Raw genomic sequence first — 22,994 nt, forward strand, 5'->3', positions numbered from 1 at the left:
CTCGGATGGCTTCGAATCCTCTCGGAAAAGCTGCCTTCGGGAACTTCCGGATTCCCTCGAGGTGAACGAATATGCCCGAGACCAGACCTCCTACTCCTGCGTTCCCCTTAGGCGTCCATCGATTTTAATGGTAAGGGAGTCGAGGGCCACCGGCAATTCCTGAGCAGTATCAAAAAGGGACTTCGGATTCCAGGCACTCTCGGCGGCAAACTTGTGAAAATCAACAGCGTAGTCTGCCACACTACGAGAGTTGACGTAAGTCAAGTAGTTTACTGGCCGCCTTTCTCCAGGATACCGGAGACTCAAATACCTTTCTCACCTCTGCCATAAATTCCTCCAGATGACCACAAATGGCAGATTGATGCTCCCAAACTGCCGTAGCCCAGGAGAGCACCCTTTCCGACATTAGCGTAATAATATATATTTGAGCGGTCTGAGGGAAACGAAGATGGCTGTAGCTCAAAAATAAGCGAGCACTGAGCAAGAAATCCCCAGCAGGTACCAGGATTCACCGAATATCCCTCCGGAGGTGGTAAGCGGGGTTCTCGGGGAGCCGGGATAGGCTGTACAAACTCACTACAGATAGAGGGGAAAAAAATTACTGGGTGATTGGGTTTTTTCCAGAGGTGGCAGGCAGCCTCTGAGCTAACTCCCTGATTTGCTCCAGAATAGCCTTCAACCCATGGTTGTGGCGTTCCGTCAAGGAACTGAGCCCTGTAACAACTCATGTCTTCCAATGGTGGCTCCCTGCAGGGAGACAACGTGGAAGAGCTGATCCAAGTCTGCTGGGTCGGTCATGGCCAGTTTGTACTATCATGACAAGGCGAGACCCAGATGCAGACACAGGAGGCAGCTGGTTGGAGTCTTAATGTTTATTAATCCAAAAGGAGTAGGCAAGAGAATGGTCGTGGACAGGCAAAAAGGTCAAAACCAGATCAGAGTCCAGGAGGTACAGAGTGGCAGACAGGCTCATGGTCAAGGCAGGCAGACTGGTCAGGCAGGCAGGTACAGAGTCCAGAATCAGGCAAGGGTCAAAACCGGGAAGACTAGAAAAAAGAGAATAGCAAAAAGCAGGCGAACGAGAAAACCACTGGCTGACTTGGCACATACAAGACAAACTGGCACAGAGACAGGAAACACAGGGATAAATACACTGGGGAAAACAAGCGACACCTGGAGGGGGTGGAGACAATAGCGAGGACAGGTGAAACTGATCAGGGTGTTACACATATATGACTGGTATTGGATATATCAACTTTTGGGGTGAATATTATGCATAGGCTGTATCTTCTTGTAATGTATTCCTGTATACTATCTAACTACTTGTTAGTACAATAAGTAACCAGTTCCATTGAAGACATCATCATTTATTTGTCATATGTTTAATCTTTTTGGGGCTATTGCCAATAGGGGAATTTAAAAAGAATCGCTTTAGAAGCAGAGCATATTTAAGTTGTAATGAGTTAGCAAAAGAATGTGCTGCAGGATAGTAAGTCAGCAAGCATTGCAAGGATGGATCCCTTCATACTCAATTCCATTCTGAGAGGGCATAGCTACATAGTTTTGGAAAGGGACTGTTTTGAACAGGTGACAATACAGAGACAGCAGACAGCTGTGTGTTTTCTGTGCTGCATCTCAACGAGTGAGTGTTTTTGCAGAGAAGACGAAGAGTTGACAGTGGAATGGGTTCACTCAAAGCTGACTGTAGCTGCTAATACAGAGCACAATTCTCTCCAAGGAACATCCCGTCTTCTGTAGGTCAGTTGCATCGTAAGGGAGGAGGGATATGCTGGATGAACCACTGCAACTGTGTATTGAATGTGAAGGGATTTCAGGAGGACCACACCCAGATCAATGCCTGTGCCATCCCTGGCAGGTCTGGTAAATGCAGCAATCTCATAGCACTAGAAATTCATTAACCGATCAATCAATTTGAGTAATATCTTCATGCTGCTCACAAAAACATCTATTTTGAGGTGGCTGAAGATTGAGGAATTGTGGTACTACTTGGTGCTTGTTTAGAGATCCTAATACCCTACATAGCTGCAGCTGTGGCAAATACAGTACCAGTCAAAAGTTTGGCCACACCTACTCATTTTATATTTGAGATTCTTCAAAGTAGCCACCCTTTGCCTTGATGACAGCTTTGTACACTCTTGGCATTCTCTCAACCAGATTCATGAGGTAGTCACCTGGAATGCATTTCATTTAACAGGTATGCCCTGTTAAATAGTGGAATTTCTTTCCTTCTTAATGCGTTTGAACCAATCAGTTGTGTTGTGACAAAGGTAGGGGTGGTAAAAGACCAAGTCCATATTATGGCAAGAACAGCTGAAAAAAGCAAAGAGAAACGACAGTCCATCATTAATTTTCTTGATTGACTGAAGGTCAGTGTGGGGTGTGGGGGCGCTTTGCTGGTAAAACTGTCAGTTATTTATTTATTTACTTAACCAGCATGGCTACCACAGCATTCTGCAGCGATACGCTATCCCATCTGGATTGTGCTTAGTGGGACTATCATTTGTTTTTCAACAGCACAATGACCCAACACACACCTTCAGACTATGTAAGGGCTATTTGACCAAGAAGGAGAGTAGTGGAGTGCTGCATCAGATGACCTGGCCTCCACAATCACCCAACCTCAACCCAATTGAGATGGTTTGGGATGAGTTGGACCGCAGAGTGAAGGAAAAGCATCCAACAAGTGCTCAGCATATGTAGGAACTCCTTCAAGACTGTTGGAAAAGAATTCCAGGTGATGCTGGTTGAAAGAATGCCAAGAGTGTGCAAAGCTGTCATCAAGGCAAATGGTGGCTACTTTGAAGAATCTAAAGTATCAAATTTATTTAGATTTGTTTAACACATTTTTGGTTACTACATGATTCCATATGTGTTATTTCATAGTTTTGATGTCTTCACTATTATTTTACAATGTAGAAAATATTACAAATAAAGCTTACTTCGTTGTTTTATTTTTATTATTTTCACTGCATCAGGGATAGCGTGCAGGGTGCTGTTTTCACACTAGAGTACAGTATAATTGACTGTATTGTACTTTACTGTATTTTATACTGTACTGAACTCTACTGAACTATACTCTACTGTACTCTATTGTACTTTATATACTGTATGTACAGTGATGTCCAAACTTGTGAAACAGATTTCTATGATTGGTCCACTCCGCACCAACCAAATCTTGATTTGATCTGGTCTTGTTTGGGTGCGGAGCTCATTAGAATAATAGCCAGTGTGTAAAAACAATATCCAAACACTTATTGTAGTACAATAACCAAAACAGATTTTTTTTCAAGTCAAGATGTCATAGCTGACACCCCATTCTTTCTACAGACATCTTGGAATCTTAATTCGGAGTAGATTTTTAACCGTTTTTGAAAACACAGTCGCATAAAAATCGGAGGGAAATTTGATTGTCATTCTGTTACATCTGCAGGTTCTTCTAGTAAATGTGTTGTTTTAAAATGTTCAGGGGGAAATGGTTCAAAGTAGTCCTTGTGCATAGAGTTGTATGGTTCGTTTAACTTTGCAACCAATGGTTTTTGTTTGGCAGAGTGATGAAGTGAAAAAGGTGAGTCTGCGTCATTCAGTTAACATGGAATTGCCCTGAAGCAAAGCTTAGCACATAGCTAAACATACTGGCCTATAAATGACTCACCTATGTGTTTAAGCGTTTGTTTTCCTGTTTGATTTTACTCAGCGTTTATTTTTTTATGTTCTCTTGCAGTTATATATCAGGTGGTAAGAACCTCTGATGTTGTCACATCATTTCCCTCTGGTACTCAGTGATGGATACTATCATATGTCCACTTGCTACATCCTCCCACCTAATAGGACAGCGTCACAATGGCATGTGCTACATTCACAGTGGCATGAGTACTGTTTTATTGGTTCAAGGAGAGCCCTCTATTTACAAGTAGGGTCTCGGGAGTGTGTATTGACCTCACTCTTCAGCACTGTGATACATGATTGGTCCACACAGGAAATGTAACAGAGAGAGAAGAGGGTTCATTGAAAAAGCTGCCCTAGGTGCTGTTCTTCTCTGTCACACAGCTGGATTACTGTACCTTCTCTGTGTTGGAGGGTGGGTGGCCACAAGGGATCATGGGGATTTTAGTCTTTGTATAGAGGAATGAGGATATTAGTGATGCCTATGAGTAGGGTTGTTGTGACCAGGACATGAACTGGCTATTGGAGGAGAGGAGACTGTGTCTGCCACTTGGCCTGGTCCCATGTCAGGGGATCTCTGGAAAGTGTGAACAAGCAAGCTAGGCTCTTAGAGTGATTCTAGGACATTATAGGTGTTAGTTCAGGTGGGGCTCGGTAAATCACTGTGGATTGAATGCCTTTTGTCTGAGAGAGGGAACCATCACAATACCCAATTTATTTTCAGAACAAAACAGAGACAATCATGGAAAGGGCTGACCTATCAGTAGAGGCACTTCTGGATTTAGACAGCCAGTCAGTAAGCACACAGGGAGAAATCTCTCTTCTGAAATATGATTATGACATATGCAGTCTCTCAGTTTTTCTCTCCCAAAGCTTAGGCTGGATAGAGATCTTCCTAAAGAATGGTGACCATCCTTTAGATATCCATATTTACAATAAACATTCAGCCGTTTCTGATCCGTTTCTCTATACCCACAATTAGATTTCTGACATTCACTGTGAAAATGCACAGCTAGTTGTTGTGTTCACGTATAAGGGTCTGTGGGAGAAGAGGCCTTTCACCATTCTGCTATGCCTATGCTTATCCTGTTCTCGTAAGCGTTTGTGTGTTTTATTACTATGATGGATGCTATATAAGAGGGTGTGTGTGCAATTTGTTTGTTTTTGAGAATATCAGTGACATGGTTGGCTCATTGGCCAGACAGCGTAGAGCCCACCCCCTGAGATGTGTGAATGTGGTGGATCTTGATGGTGTGATAGCCTTCAGAGGGGGCGAGCTGGGCGCAGGGTATCTACATGCATGATACTCACAAGCTTTATATAGCAGTGTGGGTGAATTATTTAAGGATTGGTTTGCAGCAGTGTTTTACTGCACACAGGCCTCTTACATAAAGAAACTTCCCTGAGGTCTAGCGATGAGAGGGGGTAGAGGAGGGAGATGGAGTCAGGGAGAGTAATGTAGTTGAGAGGACAAATCTAAAGGATAGAGTAAGGGGGGGGTGGAGGAGAGAGACACTTGCACATGATTGCACACACGCATGAGAGCTCTTACAGTAGCAACAGTCATCATCAAGTTTATTTTATTTTATCCATCAGATATTGACTGAATTATGGCAAATAAAACATTTTACTGGCACGGACAAATAATGAATGGAGGTCAGGGATTTAGGTGTTCAAAGTTGACACACCTACTCATTCAAGGGTTTTTCTTTTGTTTTTATTATTTTCTACAAAACTATGAAATAACACATATGGAAGTGTTAAACAAATCAAAATATATGAAACATTTGAAATTCTTCAAAGTAGCCACCCTTTGCCTGGATGAAAGCTTTGCACACTATTGGCATTCTCTCAACCAGCTTCACCTGGAGTGCTTTTCCAACAGTCTTGAAGGAGTTCCCACATATGCTGAGCACTTGTTGGCTGCTTTTCCTTCACTCTGCGGTCCAACTCATCCCAAAGCATCACAATTGGGTTGAGGTTGGGTGATTGTGGAGGCCAGGTCATCTGATGCAGCACTCCACTACTCTCCTTCTTGGTCAAATAGCCCTTACACAGCTTGGAGTTGTGTTGGGTCATTATCCTGTTGAGAAACAAATGATAGTCCCACCAAGCGCAAACCAAATGGGATGGCAAATCGCTGCAGAATGCTGTGGTAGCCATGCTGGTTAAGTGTGCCTTGAATTCTAAATAAATCACAGACAGTGTCATCAGCAAAGCACCATCACACCTCCTCCATGCTTCACGGTGGGAACCACACATGCGGAGATAATCCACTCCCCTACTCTGTGTCTCACAAAGACAATTTGGACTCATCAGACCAAAGGACAGATTTCCACCAGTCTAATGTCCATTGCTCGTGTTTCTTGGCCCAAGCAAGTCTCTTCTTATTGATGTCCTTTAGTAGGTGTTTCTTTGCAGCAATTCAACCATGAAGGCCTCATTCACTCAGTCTCCTCTGAACAGTTGATGTTGAGATGTGTCTGTTACTTGAACTCTGTGAAGCATTTATTTGGGCTGCAATTTCTGAGGCTGGTAAATTGAATAACTCATCCTCTGCAGCAGAGGTAACTCTGGGTCTTCAATTCCTGTGGTCGTCCTCACGAGAGACAGTTTCATCATAGCGCTTGATGGTTTTTGCAACTCCACTTGAAGAAACTTTCAAAGTTCTTAAAATTTTCCTGATTGACTTACCTTCATATGTTAAAGTAACGATGGACTGTCGTTTCTCTTTGCTTTTTTGAGCTGTTCTTGCCATAATATGTACTTGGTCTTTTACCAAATAGGGATAACTTCTGTATACCAACCCTACCTTGTCATAGCAACTAATTGGCTCAAACGCAAGAGTGTGCAAAGCTGTCATCAAGGCAAAGAATGTCTACTTTGAACAATCTCAAATATATTTTTTGTTGAGTACATTTATTTAACCGTTATTTTACCAGGTAAGTTGACTGAACACTTTCTCAATTACAGCAACAACCTGGGGAATAGTTACAGGGGAGAGGAGGGTGGATGAATGAGCCAATTGTAAACTGGGGATGATTAGGTGACCGTGGTGGTATGAGGGCCAGCTTGGGAATTTAGCCAGGACACCAGGGTTAACACCCCTACTCTTACGATAAGTGCCATGGGATCTTTAATGACCACAGAGTCAGGACACCCGTTTAAATTCCCATCCGAAAGACAGCACCCTACACAGGGCAATGTCCCCAACCACTGCCCAGGGGTATTGGGACATTTTCTTTAGACCAGAGGAAAGGCTGCCTCCTACTGGCCGTCCAACACCACTTCCAGCAGCAGTTGGTCTCCCATTGAGGGACAGACCAGGACCAACCCTGTTTAGGGTTGTTCAGAAGCAAGCCAGCAGTGGGATTCCATATGTTATTTCATAGTTTTGATATCTTCGCTATTATTCTACAATGTAGAAAATAGTCAAAATAAAGAAAAACCTTGGAATGAGTAGGTGTGTCCAGACTTTAGACTGGTACTGTATATTTTGAAATTACTACCTCATTACTACAGTACTGTTTTTAATAGATTCATTTTGCATATACTTATATTTTTTAAATCATGGAAAAAAATATTCATAATAATGTGAACAGTAGATATCGCTTGCATTTTGAAAGTCTTCTTGACTCAGAAAAGGTTGGTGTCCATTGATCGAGAGCTAGGCCTACCTGTGTCATGTAAAAAATCTCCCCAGCGTGAAATAGTTCCCAGTCGTTCTGATCGTTCGATGTTCTGGTTGTGATGTCATGCTATAAAACGTCTCCCAGCGTGAATATGTTCCCAGTTCAATAATTGGACGCGCAGCTCTTTATGTGGGATGGCTGAGCTCGTGCGGATGTTTCTCTCACACCCTCCTTCACCTAGAAACATTGTTCTGTGGGCACGCGCAATTTGCTTCACACGTCTGCCAATTAATGGTGGCCAGGAGTATTGACTCTGACCAATCAGAAGCTTGTTGAGACGTGAGGTCAGCATATAAATACCCGGACTCGCGCGTCGAAGTGCAGAGGGTTTATGTGAAAGTATTTTGTGATTGTAAAACGTTTGGACACATATATATATATATATATATATATGAATAAAATGTTTGTTAGCAATACAAACAAGTTAAAATTGCACACTTCTGAGAACAAGCCATTATTAAGACCAGTTTACAGCTAATTATGCTAGTTAGCTAGCAAGGGCGAGGGGGTGTGAGAAAAACATCTGCACGAGCTCAGCCATCCACACAAACGAGCGTGCAATTATCTTCCCGCTGTGAAAATGTTTACAACATGAGGTCACAATCAGAAAAATCAGGATCTATTTCACACCGGGAAGATTTTAACAGGACAACCTGCCCTCACCTGCGCTGTCTAGACTGCTGCATTAATTACTGTTGTTGTTAATTAATTCTGTTGCATTATTCAACAAGTGTGTCATTAGCAGGATACCCTCGGATTAAAAATCAACAAGCTAGGCTCCAGATTACACCTATCTATACATACTTTACATTGTTTGTAAAACCACACATAATATCACTATACTCCAAGTGTTCCTTTTGGGAGGTTGCTTTCTTTTCAGCGCATCTAATTTGGAAACATTTCAACTGTATTATATATTTTTTGCACAAAAATGAACACTCAAAATAATCTTTCTTTCTTGTGATGCAGGTGTCGAGACAATACGTTACACCCCCGCCAAAGTGTTAGCATTCTTATACATGTAACCGGAAAACAATGTATTTAATTGAGCCCATTTCAGCCATTACCAGGATGTGTTTGGCAGGTCATGATAAACATTTCCACGGTTGCAATGTTTATTTAAAAAAAATGACAGGCACAAAGCAAGAGCATGAAAGAGTCTCAGGAGTAAAATGAAAGCAATCAATCCAGCGAAATGTAAGTGACAAGTGAACCCCACAAACACAATAAATAGATGGCTGAAATGTGCTACTTAAAGTATACAGTTTGGAGGGGGAGACATATTATGGCCAGTGGACATAGCCTACCCTACATGGTTTAGTAGGGGACAGAACACTAAAGGTACGCCTAGAACATAGCACCTAGAAGATGGGTCATAGAACCAACTCCTAGAGCCATCATGGGGTGGTGACAAAAAGAGACCTGAACCGATGACTGAGTTCTGCCATTTTGTGAATGTCCAAATGTATGCTCTACGCATAACTGAAGAGCAATGTGCAGCTCTAATTCAACTGAGTTTACCTGTTGTGGTTTTGGGACATCATCAGTACTGTAGACTGGTCAAACAAACACTGCCTAGTGTCTACCCTGGCTGCTCTGTTCAGATCCCCGCTAACATGGCTTCCTCCTTGGCTCCTTCTCTTCCCAGTCTTTAGCATATTGGGTTTTCATGCATGGGCTGATCTGTGGGCCGCAAGCTGCCATATGGCCTGGCAGACTCCGTGCAAACAGTCAGAATGCACATTTGGGGTTTTGCACAGGAAAGAAACAGGGTCAACGTAGGTCCAATCAGTGAACACACTCATTTAGACATTTCAAACATTCGCATCACAGGCTGTTGAGCGCCATGATAACAAACCCTTCAGTTATCCCAACAGCTACACAATCTCAATTAAATGGAGTACAGAGTACAGTGATAATCCCAACAATAATAACGAGACGAATGTCAACATTGGTATTGAATGGACTCTTTAAAGGTCAAGAGTTATTCACAGTGCACACAGGAACCAAACACAACATCTTGTCACCCAAATGATTAGGCAACATTGTTTGCCATGTTATTTACAATATCTCCACGTGTCTCTAGTCTTGTCTATTTAATAAAAGAAAAGCTTGCTAGCAACACTGCATATGGCTTAGGCGGGAATCTGCACTTAGGTAGTAAATTCTACTCTTTAGTTATGTGCAATGTCCATTACAAAGTTAGGATGACATAAACCACAAGAGCCCTAGTCCTGGAGCAACTTTTCTCCCTGCCGCATATCCCTGTGTGGTAACGAAGACGGTCACAGGCCCAGATAGAGGGGGGGGGGCAGCAGGTTTGGTAGAAGCAGGGCTGAGACAAGTGACAGGTGCCTCTAGCTAATACAAGCCTGGGCCAGAGACGTGACAGAGACAGACAGACAGACAGACAGACAGGTGCACATAGATCCAGACGGACAGTAGCTACACACCTAGAGGATGAGTATTGTGCTGTACGTGTGGACAGATTGACAGGATGCCAGGGCTGGATGGAGAGTATTCACTGTTGCTGTTGTATTAGTTAGGGAGAAACCTGGGCAGTGTTCGACCAACAGTTCCCCCGTCTCTGTCTCTGCAGCATCCAGCCTGGCAATGTTTCATGACAGGTTGATATACAGTAGAGTGGCTGTAAAAAAAAAGGACCTAGGCAACAAGGCATACATGACCATTTATTAATGAAGGTACAGTACATGTGTCTGGTGGTAATTACTGTAGGCTGTGCAATGGCGATAAGTCCATGGAATAGCAGAATGGGTGAGAAGCTATATTTGTATTGTTAGTCTCCTGTTTATTGAAACCCTTACTCAATTATCAAGCTCCCTGCCCTTTCTGCATTGTCTTGGGGAAATTGTGCTTCATAAAAGGAGAGAACGAGGGAATACTGTATGCGTCTCTGATCCTCCCATGCAAATCGCAGTATTTCGCGCTGACACTGGCTGTATTTCAAAAGTTAGCTGCTGTTGCCCGGCAACGTACACCACAGTTCAACTTAGCTTGGACGCCCAGTCGAAGTGAGCTGTCTCCCATCTCAACCCCCCAACTCCCCCTCTTTCTTTCTCTCGTGTATTTTCACCATGCCTGGTGTTCTCTCCCTCTAAATCCTCCCTCCTTTTCTTGGTTTCTTTCTCTTGCTCCCCTCTACACTCATCTCTCTCCCTCTCGCCCTCTTTCTCTCCCCCTCTCTAATGTCCACCAGTAATCTCCCTGACTTCTCAGTCTTTTAGCGTCGGAGAGTATCAGAAGCACAGTACTGTCTGTTGTGTAAAAACACACACTGAAGGAAATGATGCACACTCTCAAACACATACAGACATGTCTACAAACATACAGGGCATGCTGTATCTCTAGTCTCTTTATTAGGTACAGTACCTACCACTGCAGTTCTACCATTAGGGCTCTTTTGAGTGTATTATAGTGGCTGTTCAGTGACGTCTGTAGGTTAGACTGAGATATAAACACACCAGACAGGCCACTGAGATTGTGACACGTTCTTTTGATCACACAGCTCTGCCTCATCTCACTCCTGCTAGCTGTGAGAACACAATCTGGTTCATAGCATTGAGGAGTGAACATTATTTGCCCCGAGTACCACCATTAAATCTTTTGTCTTGCCCATTCACACAGACACAATCCATGTCTCTGTTGTCTCAAGGCTTAAAAATCCTTCTTTAACCTGTCTCCTCCCCTTCATCTACACTGACTGAAGTGGATTTAACAAGTGACATCAATAAGGGATCATAACTTTCACCTGGTCAGTCTAGGTCATCGAGTGTTTTGTACACTCGGTGTGTATTTGGAAACACAATACAGTCAGGTATACACACCTACCGTATATGAAAGCACAGAGGCAAACACGTTAACATGCACCGTTCAGGCAAATAACACAAGCCCAAAACGTACACACATGGACATATACTAACATGGACTTTCACACACAGACACACGCACAGATAAAATACAAACACACTGTTGAATGGGATTAATTTACCCCAGTGAAAATCTCCTGCCAGGCCTGGGCTCATTATCCCAGCAGCAGGAACATGAGATTTCTCTCTTTTCCCCCTCTAGTCAAGCATCCATTATTTAACAGCATGTTGATCACGTTGGGCCTCAGCTCGGAGAGCTCTCTGCTCTCTCTCTTCTATTCCCCCAGCGCTCAGCTCAGCAGCTCCCCATAGCCACATGCACTGAGCAACACAAATCTCTAGCCGACAAACTTGGCCATATTGCTGTATTACTCTGTGTGCGTGTGTGCATGTTTGCGCATCTCAGACAACCATATTGCAGGGGCTGGAGCACCACTCTGCTTTAAGTCATTGTATCAGCTGGTTTTTATTATTACTTTTCAATCAGCAATAGGTTTAGAGCTGAGACACTGGTGAGGGAATCACTATCCAATCAAATACTTTTTGTAGGTTTGTACAGTAGTGTTATTGGCTGATGGAAACAATCAAGACCCCCAGACCTATATAGTTGTGAGTTCACAGGTGCATTGTCCTATGGGTCAAAGGACCTGCCTGATGTGTGATGTTTTCATTCTAACTGGTCTGTGATGTAAGAGCACAATGGTGTTGGATTTAGTATTCAATCTGAATCAAACATAATTGTCTACGACCGATTGATTGGAATGCAAACCTGCTTTCATAGTAAGGCCACAGGTCCAGCAGTAAGAAAGGCTGCTGCGGGCCTCCCGGGTGGCGCAGTGGTCTAGGGCAGTGGTCTAGCCAGCCGCGACCGGGAGTTCCGTGGGGCGACGCACAATTGGCCTAGCGTCATCCGGGTTAGGGAGGGTTTGGCCGGTAGGGATATCCTTGTCTCATCGCACACCAGCGACTCCTGTGGCGGGCCAGGCGCAGTGCGCGCTAACAAAGCTAGCCAGGTGCACGCTGTTTCCTCCGACACATTGGTGCAGCTGGCTTCCGGGTTGGAGGCGCGCTGTGTTAAGAAGCAGTGCGGCTTGGTTGGGTTGTGTTACGACCTTCGTCTCTCCCGAGCCCGTACGGGAGTTGTAGCGATGAGACAAGATAGTAATTACTAACAAATGAAAAGGGGGTAAAATTTATTTGAAAAATAAAGCGTGGCAACATTACCTTTTTATACAGTATTATGCAGCACGCAAAGCCAACACAAGTCTTTCGACCACTGACACAGATTAGCTTCAGTGCAAAAAAAATCCCTTTGTTGCTCCCAAAGCAATGGATGTGATGTTGGATGGGATGTTTTCAGAGGATGTCTGGCAGACAGGTGCTGTCTTATTCATGGGTTTAGATTTGTATTAACGACCCAGTGAAATTATTCCTTCAGACTAAAGTTTTGTTTCCTGTCGTATTACAGTATTATTGGCTTTCTCATCAGAAATGACGGCACCCTCTGGTTGGAACACAGCACAATCCGTTCCCTCTTTATAGGGATCGGAGATACATATAGTAATTACTCAGATAGAGGGATTTATTTGCCACCACTATGTTGAGCAAATGTTTGTTAAGATGTTTATACTAACATATGGATTGTTGACTCTCACTAAAAAAAAGAGGTTGTGTTATCTGAGGAAAAATCACGTAGATTGTACATTTACAGTGATTCAGAAATTATAATATACTGTGGAAGCATCCATAATTAAAGTTGGCCACATTTTGGAAGAATTTGTTGACAGAGCTTTTCCCCTCTGCCATTTCTGCATAAAGAAAAAAAAGTTTGACTTTCTTTTAGGTGTCTTGAAGGGCAAGGTTAGCTTTATGCATATAAGCACCATAATTGAATGGGCTCAGCAGGTTTAACCAACGTATTGGAGGATTGAGTATCTGTTTTAGGCATTAGTTGTAACATGAATTGTAGAAGCCGGTACAATGAAGACATCTAACTAGCCTACGGCAATCCCTTGTTGTGTCCGCAAACGTTCAGCACCAGCACGAACCAAAACAAGAGGCTGGTCGCTGTTTCAGCACCACGGCCGTTAAACAGCGCCAGGCAGCTCATAAGGAAATGTTTCAACGCACATGTGTTGGGCTCTGTCTGCAGGTCTGCTGATAGACACTCTGCGACGCTTTTATTGCCATACTGCTCTCAGACTATTTGGAATCCGGCATCTGAGGATGTCTAACGGTTTCCCCCTGTGAGCTGGCTGTACAACTGATGCTCTGTGTTCAACTGATATACCGTGTGAGGGTCTCTAAGGGGAGTGGTCTTTGTTCCCTGTCTCATGATGGTTTGATTTGATGGGTCTGTTTCCTCTTCTCATTGGCTCTCATCTTCCCCACCCTCTATATCTGGGGCCCTCAGCGTTTGGATTGGATTGTACTGTACTACATGAAGTCATATTCCCTGGTACAATACATCCCACAGTGGGAACTAATGTCATAGGAAGGACAAGCTAGCTAATGTAGAATAATCCTCTGCACCACCAGTCTGGACCAGAGTTAAAGTAGCTTGCAAACATTATCACATAAAGTAAGCTTTTTTTTTAACAAAACATTATGCGATTAGAATTCTCTGGGATCTTTTCCCTGTGCTTAACTTTAAGTCTGAAGTATTTGTGTCCTAGCCTCAGAGCAGGTGATCACGGACTGTCTTGACGTCCCATTGGGGTGTGTTGTCTCACCTCACTGTGTTGTCTCACTGTGTTGTCTCCACAGCCGTGCCCTTCCCCCTGAGTCATCGCCTCACGTTGAAGGAGGTCTTTGACAGTGAGGGGAAGCCCAGGGTGGACCTGCTCAAAGCCCACCTCACCAAGGAGGGCCGCGTGGAGGAGGCCGTGGCTCTGCGCATCGTCAACGAGGGCGCCGCCATCTTGCGCCAGGAGAAAACCATGCTGGACATAGAAGCACCAGTCACAGGTGAGGAATAGAGATCACCTTTACCTTTTTGACTTTGGTGAAACAAACGTTGACTAACGTTCATATCACGGTCCAACAGGGTGGAAGGAAGACAGACCTGTCTGTTGAAGACAGACCTGTCAGAATAGATATGATTTCTTCTGGTTACTTGGTCCAGTGGCGAGTGAGAACGAGTATTATGAGTGACTAGGTTGCTGTGAGAGTGGGTCTGTGGGTCTAAAGTGCTTCAGACTGAGGGACTCTTTTATAAGCAGGTTAACGTGAGAGTGAGTCTGAGCTCTGGAGCAAACCTGCACTGTAGAGAACTTGGTATTTTGGCTATCTGGGAGAATGTACTTTCGTTTGATGTGTAAATGTATGTGTGTGAAGGTGTCTTACTGTACTATGTCTATAAGCAAATATTTGTGGGCAAGTAGATTGTCTGAAAGTGAAACAGGAAGACAAGCATAGCGAGACTGGGAGTGAGTGTGCAAATGAATGACCTGAAATACAAAAATAAACTCCAAAGCACCTGGAGTTGAAATGAAGATGAAAAGTAGAGACGGCAAAGCAGGACTCTCTATATGCAGAGTCCCATATCAGGTAGCTGTCACTTTCAAGTGTTACAGGCATGTAAGAATAATATATTTCTCAAGCACCTCAAGCGCTCTGTATCTCTCTTTATCTTTCTTTTCAAGTTTCAGAGCATCAATGTTGAGTGTCATTTGAAGATACCTCTCAGACAGGCACTTATACATGATGAGGACCAGAGTATACTGAGGCTTGTTCAACCAATCATAGAAGTACAGCAGTTTGTCACCTCACCTGCATTTAAAGGGTTTGACTCCAAAACGCAATAAACACACATTTTTCACATTTAGCATTTTTTTAAATCTGAAAATGAATTGTTCCTTTCTATGAACATTTACTTTAGATGTGCTTTAGAATGTGTTTTGTTGCAAAACGCGATATCTGACACTATGCACTGTGTCCTGAGCCATGTGTTTAGACAGTTGGGACATTGACCTTTCTGCATTATGATGCATTTACATGACACTACAACATTCTATGGCAGCCATTTTATCTCCCATTAACAGAATGACAATTATGATGTGTTTAGCCTACATGACACTTCAGCCATGGTAGTACCCCATTAACATCACACATGGAATTTAGTAAAAATATATATATATATTTGTTAGAGGAAATTATAGTTGAAATGATTAATTATGTATACATTTTTGATTAGAACCATTTATTCTAATACTATTATGTTATGGTATGAAAGGTATGGGTTCTTGGTTAAGCTGTTACTGAAAATGTAAGTAAAAACAAATTAATTGTCTGTACCTTGCGGGTTTAAGGGGGAGAGATGATATAGCTTTTCAGACAGATAAGAATGTTTGGGTTGAGTTCCATTAGTGGAGAAAAGTATATCTTTTAGACAGTTTGGAATGTAGTTTTATGAGGGGAGTAGAAGAAGATCTCAAGACCTGAATACAATGCGCTATTGTGGGGATGGGAGAGAGTGTGTGAAACTGATGACGTCATTTTATGTTCTCTCTTTATAATGTAATGTTCTTTGTATTTTGGGTTAGTACTCACTTGAATTAAACGCTGTTTACCTGGCTTTTAAGACTGGTCTCGATCTACTTCATGCATAATTAATGAACTTACACCTCATTAATGAACTAGAAACGAGTGCGAATTTGGTTTTGGCTACAAAATACATAGGAATTTAGAATTCCTCTATCAATATTACAAATTGAAAGAGTTGGCCAAACTCTCTAAATATATGGCTCTGGCTAGATCCACTGTCCAGATGCATGGAACATTCCATATGTTTCTTGTCACTAGCGTAAAAGTTAATCATTTAGCGAATAATTTCCATTATATTTGTCTGTTCAGTCATAAGTTAGTTTTTTTCTGAATATCTTTTCCACACTTAGGAATGTAATCATATTACAGTTTTTTTTTATTTACCATCGCCAGGACCCAGATCTCAATACTTAGGTCACTTTTTCAAAACTTCACACAGATCTCATGACCAACTTTCAGCTTGGCACAGCAGTTAATTTCACATCCAAAATGCACTAACACTACCAAAACACTTCATACATGTCTCAAATCAACTCATTCTTCCATAACACTAGCAAAGGTTGTCACCCAACAAGCACACTGTCAGTCATAAATCAACGACCTATAAAAACACCAACAACAGGTAGCATTGCGCAATGTTTTCTTTTGTCAAATGTCTTTACAAAACAAGAATGACACCTCTCTACTGTTTAGAATTCATTGCAGTATATGTTACAGGAATGAATCAGACATGATGTCATATGTTATGTCATTTGTTTTTGCCATTGAGTGATTCCAAAATACAAGATTTTGTATACACACCATCTACCGGATACAGTAGCAATGCTTTTCAACCCTGTATTCTGCATTTGGCCACAGGTTCTCATCCACATCACATCTTATGTCATCTTGGGCAACACACCTAGGAACTAATCTATTGGCCTGGTCCATCCCTGGCAATCTTCCTCCTCTGTCAGCCACTTCTCTTATCTCTGGCTGGGTCCATTTACAGTGCAGCATTATTCCTAAGATGTTCCCTTTTGTATAGATGGTAATGAAATTGAAAGACTTAACACCATTGTCGGGGTTCAGCTACAACGGGAATCAGCTGTGATGTGTCTAATTGTTTTGATAGTATTTCATTTGTTAGATGTGGAATATATTTCGGTATAGTATTACTGTAGAAGTGTAGGAAATTGCTCTCTTATTCAATGTTGTGTTATGTTAGGTTTTGAACTTAAGTTTAACAGTTTTGAATAGAGTATGTAAAAATGTGCCAACTGGCCTGTAGGTACATAGAATTCTGGGTGGTGCTTGTGAGTGAGAAATTTGAAAGATGTAGTCATTGAATGCATTTTGTGCCAAAGCAATGAACAATGATCGACAGTTTAGCCCACATAGACTGCTGTGGCACTGACTGTGTGAAGAGTTTTGAAAAAGTGACCTAAGTATTGAGGAATGGGTCCTAGTGATTTTTTTTTTAACCACAGGCTTAGTCATCCAGATGTGGCGATAGACAGCTGTCACTCTCAGCTGTTAGCCAGCTGGCTACCTAGCGTTACATTTAGCTTTCAGCTCTTCGCTTTGCTCACAACTTTCGCCGCTATTGCAGTCGGCGCATCCCAGCAATTGGTTCACGTTAATATGCATCCTTCAGATCTATGTTCATGTGGCTATACATCCTCCCCGACAGAAGGTTTCGGAGGTTTCATTTTGAGGGTGTAGCCATCGAGTCTCTGGTCCTGGCTTTCAGGCTCTCTCTATCACCCCGCACCTTTTTCTATGGTGGTGGAGGTGGCTTTGACACCGGTGCGGTGCAGGGGATCAGTGTATTGGCCTATCTGGAGCTCCACACTGCTGGGGTGATTTCCCATATTAAGTCTCAGGGGTTCATAGTGATTCATGAGAAAAGTTGTTAGACTCTGGCTCAGCACTTTCAGTTTCTGTCTCATTCTGGGTTCTGAATCATGTGTTTTTGTCCCAACAGAGGAGAGTCGCATACTGGCTCTATCTGGCACGGTTTCAGCTGGGACACTTGTGCCAGGGATTATTGGGTCTGATGGCCAGTATGATAGCTGTGGTGCCTCAGGGACGGCTGTTGATGCGTCTGTGTCAGCGCTGGGTGATTGCTACGCATCTTGATGCATCCCGACAGAGCCACCGGTTGCTCAACAGAGTCATCGGTTGGTATCCCTTGTCTTGTCTAAGGGCGTTGACTCCTTGGAAGGACCCGTGATGGTGGTGGCGTGCATTAACAGGTAGGGAGGAATGGGGTCTGCGGTCTTCACGGTTTCCACAGACGTGAAATTCAGACATCTGACCTGGGATCCGGGTCCTAAATTCAGACTTTTGTCTCGGATCTGGGTCAGGTCTGATATAATTGCCACGAGTCCCGGGCATGTGCAATTAATATTGATTTACCGACTGGACCCGATTGGACCTGTCCTCTGTTAATTTTGTGTTTGTGTGTTGAGAATTGCGCAAACTTGTTATCTGTGTCAGCCAATTGAAACTCAATAAAACGTATAGCTTATGTCCAGCTGAAACTGGTTCCTGCTGCTCATCTCACTGACGCCTGCTGCTGAAGAGAGAGAGAGAGAGCGAGAGAGAATGTGTGTGAAAGGAGCCTTGGTCTAGGCTACTGTTGATTATGAAGATGGAGTCCTTTTTTGTTGAAGTTAACAAAAGTTAGAGGGAGTATAGTGAAAAGATGGGGAATGTTTCTGTATTGTAGTGGACAAAGATGAGAATTACATTGGAGAGGCCAAATGGACTGTGCAACTCACTATTGAGGTTGGAAGCAATTTTCTACTTATTTTCATATTTATTATCAATTGTTTAGTCATTTTTATTTAACCAGGTAAGTTGACTGAGAACACAGTCTCATTTGCAGCAACAACTTGGGGAATAGTTACAGGGGAGAGGAGGGGGATGAATGAGCCAATTGTAAACTTGGGATTATTTGGTGGTTTGGGGGCCAGATTGGGAATTTAGCCAGGACACCAGGGTTAACACCCCTACCCTTACGATAAGTGCCATGGGATCTTTAATGACCACAGAGTCAGGACACCCGTTTAAATTCCCATCCGAAAGATAGCACCCTAACACAGGGCAATGTCCCCAACCACTGCCCAGGGGTATTGGGATATTTTTTCAGACCAGAGGAAAGAGTGCCTCCTACTGGCATGTGGTCTCCCATCCAGGGACTGACCAGGACCAACCCTGCTTAGCTTCAGAAGCAAGCCAGCAGTGGGATGCAGGGTGGTATGCTGCTGGCAAATTAATTTCTTTGTAATTATTATTGTAGGCCTATTTAATCATCTAAACCAGTTCTTTAAATAGCCTGTGCAAAAAGTGTTTTGTTTGATTTTGTTGAGACATTTTTGTTGGCTAAATTAAGTTCCAAAGGCAGTGCGCACCGGCACACATCATTTTTTGATCATTTGTTTTTGTTTTTAAGGACACGTAACTGTGGATCATTTGGCCAATATCGCTTGTCAATTGATGGCGCTGGCAGGGCCCAATTGTAGTTTTACAGTTGTTGTTTTTCTCTTTTTCTACTCTCAGATCTGAACGGGTCTCTCGGATGCGAACCAGACCCAAACAGGTCTGTTTTCCACGGTCCTTGTCAGAACGGGGCTGACTGTCCTGGGGTCCATTTGGAACGTGTCTCTGTTTTTTGAAAATGTATCTATGCATATGGGAGATCCATTTCCATCTTTTTAGACCCGTGAAGACCTCTAACTGGTCTCTCTCTCTCTCTGTGTGTCTCTGTCTCTGTCTCAAACCTGGCCCATTATCTGCTCGCATGGAGCAGTGCGCATTTCCTATCTCTCAATTTGACGTATCTTCCCAGGTCCCTCAACATGGATGCAGATATACGTTCCGGTGGGGTCCTATCTCTACAGAGTGGTTGCCCAGATATGGGACCAGTTCAGCACGGTCGACGTAGATCTTTACGCATTGCGTGCAAAAGTGCATTGTTGTCTGTTCTTCTCAATGAAGGATCTGCGCACTCTGTTGGGAATGGAGGCTTTGGCGTATCAGTGGCCTCTGACCCTGCTCTATACGTTTCTTCCGGTGGACCTCATTCGTGGAGAGGGTCCAACAGGAGGGTCTGTTGTTGATTCTGGTGGCTTCCCGTTGGCCCAGACGACCCTGGTTCCCGGAGATCATCCGCTTGTTGGGCGGGGGACCCGTGGAGGGACATATTGTCCCAGGTGCACGGGAGAGTTTGGCACCCACAACCGCAGATATGGGATCTGTGTCTATTGTGCGCTTTACACATGTACTCTACATGACCAAAAGTATGTGGACACCTGCTTGTCGATCATCTCATTCCAAAATCATGGCCATTAAAATGGAGTTGGTTCTCCCTTTGCTGCTATATCAGCTTCCACACTTTTGGGAAGGCTTTCCACTAGATTTTGGAACATTGCTGCGGGGACTTGCTTCCATTCAGCAATTAGAGCTTTAGTAAGGTCGGGCACTGATGTTGAGCGATTAGGCCTGGCTCACAGTCAGTGTTCCAATTGATCCCAAAGGTGTTCGATTGGGTTGAGGTCAGGACTCTGTGCAGGCCAGTCAAGTTCTTCCACAACGATCTTGACAAACCATTTCTGTTTGGACCTCAGTTTGTGCACGGGGTATTGTCATGCTAAAAAAAAAAAAGGGCCTTCCCCAACCTGTTGCCACGTTGGAAGCACATAATTGTCTAAAATGTCATTGTATGCTGTAGCGTTAAGATTTCCCTTCACTGGAACTAAGGGGCCTAGCCGAACCATGAAAAACAGCCCCAGACCATTATTCCTCATCCACCAAACTTTACAGTATGCACTATGCATTCGGGCAGGTAGTGTTCTCCTGGCATCCACCAAACCCAGATTCATCTGTCGGACTGCCAGGTGGTGACCCGTGATTCATCACTCCAGAGAACGCGTTTCTACTGATCCAGAGTCCAATGGTGGAGAGCTTTACACCACTCCAACCGATGCTTGGCAGTGCACATGGTGATCTTAGGCTTGTGTGCTGTGGAGGCTATATGTCCCTGGCATATGACACCAAAGGATAATGGTTGCCTAGCGGTATGCATACTCACTCCACTCGGAGTGTGACAGCTCCTTGGGCATTGTTCAAGAGCATGACGAGTGGGGATACCTGTGCTGCAGTAAGTTGGGGTTTCCCACATACCTTTTGTGAGGTTTTATCACTTGGATGTAACTGCTCCTAGTGTGGCTCCTAGGGTTCTTATGGCTGGCTCCGGGAGTGGGAGTTAGGCAGCGTGCAGGTTGTGCATTTATCCGGGTTACCACAGTTCCCTATGTAATTGAGCCTTGGGCTGCCTGTGGGAGCGGCAGCGTGTAAAGTGCGCATTATCCGGGTTACCATAGTTTCCTTTGGGCATGCGCCTTGAGCTGCCGTGGCAGTGCGCGCATACACAAGTTACTGCAGGTTTCCTGTGGGCTTGAGCCTCCAGCTGCCGTGGTTCATCGACACCGGTCGATGCTAAGGAGAGCACGTGTTGCGCTTTACCGAGTCACGACAGGTGTTCTGTTTTTTTGGGACTTGCGATTCCTTGTACGAATTCTGGCTTTTCAGGCTCACAAGGTAAGTATTGTTCTTGGAACCGTGGGGTCTGTGGACTTAGGCTGTGGTGGCAGCGTGTCAGTACACATAGCCAAGTTGCAGCAGGTTCTTGTTCCCTATATGGGGCTCTGACAGTTCAGTCCTCATTAGGCTCTGACAGTTCAGGCTTCTCCGGTAAGTATTAGGGAAGAGGATGGCTTCCGTAACCCCTTTTTGGAGTCGGTGAAACGTGTGTGTGCTTGGGCTGCCACGGGCCTCCTAGTTTGGTATCATCTGAGCCGGCTTGGGGCGTGATTGTATGTCCCTTAGTATGTTATTCCGAGTGACCGATTGAAAGGGAACATACGGTTATGAATATAATTACTGTTCCCTGAAGGAGGGAACGAGGTGTAACATATTTTGGTCATATTTGGGCTCACTGAGTTGAGGAATACTGGCAGCCCCAGTATTATAGCCAGGAAGGCGGGGCTTCCGAGGGTGGGTTTAGCATCCATTGGTCCGTAGGGCGTGATTTCAGTTTTCTTCAGGTGAATATGATTGGTCGTTGATTTCCTTCAGGGAACAATAGTTATATTCATAAGTGTTCATTCTCTTGTACAGTGACTCCACTCAGCCCACAGCGATGGTAGAGCTGAACAGCCCAGTCCAGACAAATCCACACTACTGAGCAAAAAAAAAAAGCGAAAGCTGCTTGGCTGCTGGAGCACCCAGGTGGTTCAAATGGACTAAGATACCCTTTCAAAACACTAGGCACCTTTTTGGATATTGTAAACATGAGAAGCAATTGCGAGAGACCGAGAGCGTTTACATGAGTGTGCATGCGTGTGTTTGTTGTAGATAGACATGTGAAAGAGCTTTCTGGTAGTACTGGAGAACAATAATACAAGTAGACCTCTTTACCATTACATCTAATCCCATAGCAAGTAGACCTATTTACCATTACATCTAATCCCATAGCAAGTAGACCTATTTACCATTACATCTAATCACAAAACATGTAGACCTATTTACCATTACGTCTAATCCAATGGAGGCTGCTGAGGGGAGGACGGCTCAAAGTAATGGCTGGAATGGAGTCAATGGAATGGTATCAACCACATGGAAACCATATGCTTGATACTATTCCATTAACTCTGTTGCAGCAATTATTATGAGCCGTCCTCCCCTCAGGATCCTCCACTGGTCTAATGCCATAGCAGGTAGACCTATTTACCATTACGTCTAATCCCATAGCAAGTAGACCTATTTACCATTACGTCTAATCCCATCGCAGGTAGACCTATTTACCATTACGTCTAATCCCATAGCAAGTAGACCTATTTACCATTACGTCTAGACCTATTTACCATTACGTCTAATCCCATAGCAAGTAGACCTAGACCATTTACAGGTAGACCTATTTACCATTACATCTAATCCCATAGCATTTACCATTACGTCTAATCCCATCGTCTAATCCCATAGCAAGACCTAGACCTATTTACCATTACATCTAATCCCATAGCAAGTAGACCTATTTACCATTACATCTAATCCCATAGCAAGTAGACCTATTTACCATTACGTCTAATCCCATAGCAAGTAGACCTATTTACCATTACGTCTAATCCCATCGCAGGTA

At 43.7% G+C, this 22,994-nt stretch overlaps 1 protein-coding gene across 2 annotated transcripts in view; it reads left to right on the top strand.

Annotated features, from left to right (window-relative positions):
- The window catches only part of LOC112228932 (serine/threonine-protein phosphatase 2B catalytic subunit alpha isoform), a 48,806-nt gene that overhangs the window by 7,532 nt on the left and 18,280 nt on the right, over positions 1–22,994 (top strand). For both annotated transcript variants that reach the window (XM_024394719.2, XM_024394720.2), the window contains exon 2: positions 14,030–14,230. In XM_024394719.2, the coding sequence (XP_024250487.1) occupies positions 14,030–14,230 (201 nt within the window). The remainder of the gene's footprint in view (positions 1–14,029; positions 14,231–22,994) is intronic.

Source organism: Oncorhynchus tshawytscha, linkage group LG30, assembly GCF_018296145.1.
Source record: "Oncorhynchus tshawytscha isolate Ot180627B linkage group LG30, Otsh_v2.0, whole genome shotgun sequence".
In the NCBI taxonomy this organism is placed as follows: Eukaryota; Metazoa; Chordata; class Actinopteri; order Salmoniformes; family Salmonidae; genus Oncorhynchus; species Oncorhynchus tshawytscha.